The following is a 7,700-nucleotide window of genomic DNA, read 5'->3' on the forward strand; positions in this document are numbered from 1 at the left end:
CCCCCCGGCGGCGCCCACCATCTGACGATCACCCGGCTCGGCTTAAATGGCGGCGAGGACGGGGACAGCGGAGTGGAGCAGCGGGGAACCGGTGGTGGCGAAGGAAAGATCGACGGCAAGAAAGCCAAACCACCGCCGCCGCCGCGACCGTCATCAGGGACCCGGAGCCTCCCGCCGTCCACGCACATCCTCTGCCCCTCGACACTGCTCCTCTGCCGCTTTCCGTTCCCCTTCTTGGCCAAGAAGAAGGCCTCGTCGCCGCGGCCGTGATCCGCGAGAAGATTCCACGGCGGCGGCGCGCTCAGGGGATCCGCCTCGAGGATGTCGCCGCCGAGCGGGAGGGGCTGGCCCTGGAGGCGCCGGAGCAGGCAGCGGCCGACGAGCTCGTCGTCGCTGGGATCGAGCTTGAGGCCCGGGAGGAGCCCATCCGCGCCAGCCGCAGCCGCCGCCATCGCCACCGGATCGCCTGAGGATTTCTAGGGTTTTGGTGGAGAGAAAGCGTGGGCGCGTGGGTGAGAGGAGATGATCAGATGAGGAGAGGAAGCGTGCGTGTGGATCGTCTGAGCGAGGCGGGATTTGAACTTATAGAAGGCGGTGACGTCAGCGCGAGTCAGCGTTGTCTGCACGCGCTCTTCCTCCCGCAGGAGCAACGGTTGAGGGTTTAACGCCTTAACGGTATTGACTTCGAATTTGGCATTTGTTTCGATTTAGTCCCAAATTCCAAGATTTTGAACTATCGCTGATCGTTCACGCTATATAATTTTACTGCTCATGGTGAATTGATGATTCTAAAAATGCTATCTGCAGCCTCCAGGTGCAAATCCCTGATTTTTTTTTTATTTTCTGAAGGATTTTGGCATTTTGCCCATGTCTTGGACTTCTGGAGGATTTACCTGAGGGACATTGGGTTAACTGAATTGAGGAAAGCAGAGTATTGTTTACTTCTGAAAACAGGGGAACTGAAGGGGAAACACAGATAACAGAGAATAGATGATGATTTTCATTTTTAATGGAATATCTCTTCAAGAGTATATAGATTTGATGTTCAGAGTGTGTTCATTTAGTTTAAAAAATATGTCCAGATGTTATATTTGAGAATAGGTTTTCTTGTTCTCAACATTGTCAGCAGTCTTTCTGTTGTTTTACCCTTGCCAATGCCAGGACCCAATGTTCAGAAACGGAGATATTCAGACATCAGAATTCAGAGAAGTTCAGAAATATTTTTGTAACACAGTGAAAACTGCAGGCATTGTAGTTGTATCGGTTGAGTGATTTCACTTCAAGGACATTCTAGTTGTTGTTATGGCTGGAGTTATTGTCAGTAATCACTGCTTACACTAATCATTTTTTAATAGTTTAGGCGTGAGATGGCCATGTGCATCCACGTTAGGATACAGAGGATGGGCGTTACCCATTATCTAAAAAAAGGAGTGAGATTACAATTCTGAGCGGAGTTTACTTTTGATTTAATGTGATGACGCTGTAAAACACTTATAGGGTTCAATGTAATGAAGCAACTACTTATGGAAAACAAGAAATTTCAAATAGGTAGGTTACAAAATTTCCTGAAAGTTTTATTGACGTTGAGAAATAATGGGGGACCCAAAACCTGAAGTCTCAGGATTTTTTATTTTTCTCACAATAAAATTGTGAACTGTGGTATGTGGATATGAATGTGAAAGTGCTATAATGCTTGAATGTTCATCTGTATAAGCTATCCAATGACTTGGACCCTAAAATCAGTTCACAATGTAATACAAACGTTGAATTATGCATTAGTTTCACATAATAACTGAAGAGGGAGGGGGGACAGAGCATTGCTTACTTCTGAAGACAATGAAACTGAAGGGCCAAAGTTCAGAAATTTGAAGCCATTCACAGTCATCAGAATTCAGAGTTCAGAAAGATTTTTGTAATAGAGTGAAGTCTGCCGGCATTGTACCTGTCTACCTGTTGAGCACTTTCACTTTAATGACATCTGATGAACAAGAAGACAAGGAAGAGATGGCCTAGAGATTATGTGTCTGAAGCTCTTGTCGATAATCACTGTTTATATTAATCATATATTTAATGGTATAGGCGTGAGATTACAATTCATAATAGAACCAATAAATTTCTTCTTAAATTTTTATTGATGTTGACAAATAGCAGGGAATCTGAGCAACCTGAAGTCTTAGGATTTTTTGTTTTCTCACAATAAAATTTTGAATTGTGGACATGAATGTGAAAGTTCTATAATGCTTAAATATTTTCTATATGAGGTATCCGATGACCTCAGTTTTGTCAGTGAATTGAACTAGTGTCCAGTGAGGATATGGCTTTTTTCTGCTTGGGATGTACAGATTTTTCATATAGTAATAACTTTTTTCTGTCGATTTGCTTACTCTTAATTTGCTTTTATGTTTGTTCAATTGCTTACTCTGCACGCCCGACGATGCTGTGGTGTTCTTCAGGCCTTCGGCTGTGGAAGCTCATGCCATCAAAGGGATTCTGAATGTGTTTGGGGAAGCGACGGGCCTGAAGACAAACTTCTCCAAAAGCGCAATCACGCCGATACAATGCAGCGAGCAACAGCCAACAGCGTGAACTGGTGGAGTCCATCCTTCTGTGTCGTATAGGAGATTTCCCCTATAACATATCTTGGTCTTCCTCTTGCGATCAGGAAGCCAATGAAAGCTGAAATCCAGCCGATCCTCGATAGATTGGCCAAGAAGGTCTGCTCACCAATAGAAAAAGGCGGTCTAGGACTGAAGGATCTGAATCTCTTTGGTCAGGCTCTGAGATTACAGTGGCACGCAAAATCGCTGGAGCAGAAGGAGAGACCATGGACAATGGCAAGTTTTCGACCAGGAAATGATGTTGACACAATCTTTCGATCGGCGGCAGAGTATATCGTCGGTGACGGCACTGATACAGAGTTCTGGACAAGTAATTGGACCAGGAAAGGATGCTTTGCTTGGCGGTGGCCAATCCTGTTCTCATATGTGGGGCGAACCAAATTATCGGTCGCCAACGCCGGTTAGAGGGCTGCAAGGTTCACTGACGAATGAAGCACTGGGTGAATTCTTCCAATTATGGGATGAAGTACAGAATGTCTCTCTGCAGGCGGCGGCTGATGGAATCAAATGGATTGCCCTTACGGCAGCCTCGGCATATGATCTTTTCTTCATGGCAACAGAGGATTGCCCTTATGGCGAGCTGCTGTGGCACTCCAGGGCACCGTCACGCGTCAGATTCTTCATGTGGATTGCGCTGAAAGGCCGGTGCCTCACTGCTGATAATTTGGCCAAGCGAAACTGGCCGCATGATGTTCTATGTCCTTTGTGTCAACGAGAAGATGAAGACTGTCACCACCTGTTCGTGTCCTGCGATTACACGGCTGCAGTCTGGAGGAAAATGAGAGCATGGTGCAACGCAAACTTCACCATACCGGCAGACAAGAACAGATCGTTGGCTGAATGGTGGCTGACTGAGAGACGGCGTTTTCGGACGAGCTACAGGACGGATTTCGATAGCGCTTTCATGCTAATCTGCTGGGTGATTTGGAAAGAGCGCAATGCCAGGATTTTTCAGAACGTCTCTAGGACACATGAGTCGCTAGAGGATGACATCACAGAAGAGACAGCTGTTTGGAGAGTAGCCGGGGATTTTCTCCCAATTTGGCGAGTAATCACGTTTGTTGCTGCAGAGGGTTACTCCCTCCCTTCGTACTCTTTCATTTCAGTGTTTAAGCTGGTCTCAATCTTTTGAGACTGGCACCACATCCTTGTGTTGTTGTAACAACATTTTTCTCGCCCAAATCTTAATGAAATTGGTCAGCCAACCATTGGCCGACCCGGCAAAATAAATACTACTTCAGTTTGTAATACATAATGAGATATAAAACTTGGTGGAAGTCACACGGAACAAGTGCTGGTAGCAAGAGACACGTGGCAGTAGTTTAGCACACTCTTGGTATTTGATGTAAATCCACTTCTAGTATTTGATGATGGGAGCATAGTCACCTACCTAGGATGCACCAGATTTCTGCTCATATCTGTTTCAACAAGCAGCAAGTGCGCATGACTTCATTTTTGCAATGAATCAGTTTTGAAGGAATCATTCTGTTAGTCTTCAGGACAGACATGTAAATATCATCTAAGATGTACTTGTCAGTACATATCCTACTATCTTGCATAATAATGGGGAAACTGCGGGTCTGTTTTTCAGTTGTTAGCATGTTTGTTCTGTAATTTGATGCAAGAAAAGTGCCAGGGTGAAGTGGCATTCGTCTTATAGGTGGCATTTGGAAACTTCAGTGCAAGTAAGGGGATGTGATTTTTGTTCTATATTTTCAGGGCTCATATCACGTGTCATCCATTAAGTCTAAAATGATTTTGTGATAGGTGATTATAAGCCTTCTGTTGTATGTCAGCACTTCAGTGAATAATTCAGTAACAAGGGTGCATGCTTATAAGCATGGCTCATGGCAACGCTGGAAATTTGAAAGTGCTCTGTTTGGACCCTGTTATCAAATCTTGAATCTTGAAGAATTATATCCATGTTAAGTAAACCTGAAAGATCATAATATGCTAGAGTTCCTCATTTTCAATTCAAATAGCACAATGTTGTGCTATCAGGACACTGGGCCACTGAACTAACTAGTACCATATCAGTATTAACAACTGTACTCTGTTCTCTTGCGATTAGCTTAATTATATGCAATTCAACTAATCAACCGGCCATTCCAAGGAATATAAGATTTCAGTGTAACAGTATTTATTAGCATTCAGATAACATAAGCCTACAATAGTGTCAGTTACATTGAATCAACCAATCAACAGCAATCTCAGATAATAAATCACATGTTTTACATACGCTTAATTGCATTCAATTCAACTAATCAACAGGCCATTCCAGGACAAAAGTATAGTACTATATCTCGCTTCTGCTGCAAAGCACAATGTTCAGTGCTGATATCTTCTGGAACTTAACCTGCGGACAGACAGATCAAACAGCTTGTGTCGATGCAGCTGAGCGCATTATCAATGCTATCTGGAAATTCAAAACCAGACAACGCCGGCGCCCCTGAAGATTCGTTCACATTCCTCTGGTTCATATTCATTCATTGCTTCAGGCATCAACCAGTAAGAGGAATAAGAATCATCAGAAATTTTTTATGATGACAAAAGTAGAGTTTCATTCTCGAGAGGCTCCATCAAACACATCTCAAAACCACACCAAGAGAGGTTTCCATTCCAGTGTCCAAGATTGATACAAATTCCATACACCAAAGGCTTCCATTTCAGAACCCAGATTGAAACATACTTCATTTCATACACCAGAAAAGCAGAAAAATACTTCTTCATTAACTTCCAGATTGATACAAATATCATACACCACAAAGGCAAAAAAAGACTTCTTTATTAACTTCCAGATTGATATCTTTCATACACCAGAAAGGTAGAAAAAACGACTTCATTAACATTTCTTCAGAGGCGAATCTAGAGCACGGAGGACCCGAGTGCACACTTAATTTACGCATGTAATAGAAATGTAAATGTAACATATACAATGACAAAAAATGCTTACCAAAATGAAAAATCCGGTAGTACATGTCTACATGGCAATGGGCAAAATACATAATTAAGAATAACCTTGATGAGACGATAATAACCTGTAAAAAAGTGCTAATTAGATGGGGAAAAAATTGATGACTTACTTGACATGATTTCAGTACTAAAACTCCTGGTCCTCAAGTCCCGCCAAATTCTTTAGACCTTCTTTTCAATAAGCAAAACTATAGCCCCAATTGCAAACCCTAACAATATAATTCAATTCAATATAGGGGAATCGGTAATCAATCAATTGAAACACTATCTTATTGCTTCAAAAGAAATTAATTTGCACCAAAATTGGTCAAGAAATATTTTCATACCATCACAATGCAGACGTGGAGGGCTTGATGCCTTGATGCCGCAACCTGCAATCAGCGATTCCTGCTCGATGAGGCGTGCTACCCTGCCGTGCTGAGCGCCTGAGCGGTTAGCCGGTGGCCAGCGATCATGGCAAGTGGGTGCGCCGTGCAGTGCCTCCGCTCCGCTGCTTCCGGCTTCCGCCGTTCTGCGATTTGGGGGCGTCGGTCTGGGCATTTTGCGCGAGGCGGCGAGGGACGTGTCGCGGCTTTTCATTTTCCCTCTTTCTTGGGCCTTCATGGGCTGCCTGCAGCCTGCTAGGCAGCTGAAGGTGGTGCACATATTTTTTTTTCTAGGGAGTACACAAAAGGTGGAGATTAGATGCTAATAACTAAAAGCTAAATTTTTCCCTGGTGCCTGTGCACTCGGCAAGCTCAACATGGCGTTGCCCCTGCATTTCTTTATCTACTTCCAATAAGATGGAAATCTAAGACACAGGGATTGATAGAATTTGACAGAGTTAACAGTTTCTAAACATCCTACGATTAAAACTGGTTTTTTTACACTCTACTCCGACGATGGCCGCTGATCGAACTCTTCCAACGCCGGCTGCATTTTCTCCACCCTTGCCTCGTCTGATCAAACTCTTCCAACGCCAACTGCATCTTCTCCACCCTTGCCACCTGCAAACAACTGATAGACAAGAAGCAGCAAAAGAAAATACATTATGTAAATATAATTGAACCTGTGGATGCAGATATCGTGGTCCTAGTTGGCGACGACAGATGGCGGCGGCAGGGAGGCCCGGACGCGGCGGCGGCCATCCTCCGCTTCTCCCTCCACAGCTTCCGCCGCCGTCCTCTTCCTGCCAGCACCGCCGCCGCCGCATCTCCCGCTTGGCCGCGGCCCTCGCTCCAGGACACGACAGAACCAGTCGAACTGGTCGGCACGGACGAACAGGCGGTAATCGACGGCAATAAGGAAGCGCCGTTCGAGGCCGGCCATCTCCCTCGCGCGGATCGCGGCGTCCGAGCTGGTCTCGAACACCACGGTCCACCTCGTCGGGAGCCTGTAGATGGGCCCGCCGAACTTGGCGCCCACGAAGATCGCGACGGCGACGAGTCGGTGCGCGGTGGACGGGTCGATGAGGATCCCCGCCTCCCGCGCGGCGCCGCTGCGTATGAACCGGATCAGGTAGATCCCGGCGAGAACGTAGCACGCGCCCTGGATCTCGATCACATGGCGGACGCTCTCCTGCTGGATGAAGGTGTGGATGCGCTCAAGGAACTCACCGATCCGGACGGTGGGCGTCGCGCCGCCGCGGAAGGCGCGGATGAGGTCGGAGTCGGCGTCGGCGTCGGCGGCGGTGGCGTGGCAGAGGGCTTCGGCCTCCACGAGCGCGGCGAGGAGGGAAAGGGATCGAGGGATCCCGCGCTCGTCGTCGCGGAGAACGGCGTGATCGCCGTCGTCGGGTGCCACGGCGTCTGCAGCGGCCATGGCGGCAGAAGGGTCTCGCGGAAAGGGACGGATCAAGATTGCTAGGGTTTGGCGCGCGGGAGGGGATTAGGGTTTCAAGCTGGAGGATTTGATAGAAGAGAGGACGATCGTGCGCATACAATACTTTTATAATGGGCCTCCCGGTCCGGCACGACCCGAGATCGGTATGGCCCAGGCACAACCCAATAAGTCGGCCGGTCGGCCCATGCCGGGTTGGCCCGAAGGCACGGGAATATGGCAGCCTATCGTGCTTTTTTTTTGAAATAAGTCTATTTTACGTCCTCTTTTAGGTTGTGACTGATCGACTCA

The 7,700-nt window shown here is 46.6% G+C and overlaps 1 protein-coding gene across 4 annotated transcripts; it reads right to left on the minus strand.

Moving 5' to 3' along the window:
- Positions 1-5,374: 5,374 nt before the first annotated feature.
- LOC4338430 (cyclin-P4-1-like) lies at positions 5,375-7,484 on the minus strand. 4 transcript variants are annotated; one of them, XM_066311092.1, is made up of 4 exons: positions 7,187-7,484; positions 5,918-7,068; positions 5,702-5,800; positions 5,375-5,598 (listed from the first exon to the last, which is right to left on the minus strand). In XM_066311092.1, the coding sequence occupies exons 1-2, from the start codon at positions 7,389-7,391 to the stop codon at positions 6,620-6,622; spliced, it is 654 nt and encodes a 217-aa protein (XP_066167189.1). In that variant the 5' UTR covers positions 7,392-7,484; the 3' UTR covers positions 5,375-5,598; positions 5,702-5,800; positions 5,918-6,619. The 4 variants fall into 4 exon arrangements, with proteins under 4 accessions (XP_066167189.1, XP_015639524.1, XP_015639523.1 ...); XM_015784038.3 differs by having other exon boundaries at positions 5,375-5,800; XM_015784037.3 differs by having other exon boundaries at positions 5,918-7,484.
- Positions 7,485-7,700: the final 216 nt, after the last annotated feature.

The sequence above is a fragment of the Oryza sativa genome, chromosome 5, assembly GCF_034140825.1.
Source record: "Oryza sativa Japonica Group chromosome 5, ASM3414082v1".
In the NCBI taxonomy this organism is placed as follows: domain Eukaryota; kingdom Viridiplantae; phylum Streptophyta; class Magnoliopsida; order Poales; family Poaceae; genus Oryza; species Oryza sativa.

What these genes read in the sequence shown, in the direction of transcription:
- LOC4338430 (XM_015784037.3), bottom strand. Translation starts at nt 7,391, where the DNA reads ATGGCCGCTGCAGACGCCGTGGCACCCGACGACGGCGATCACGCCGTT.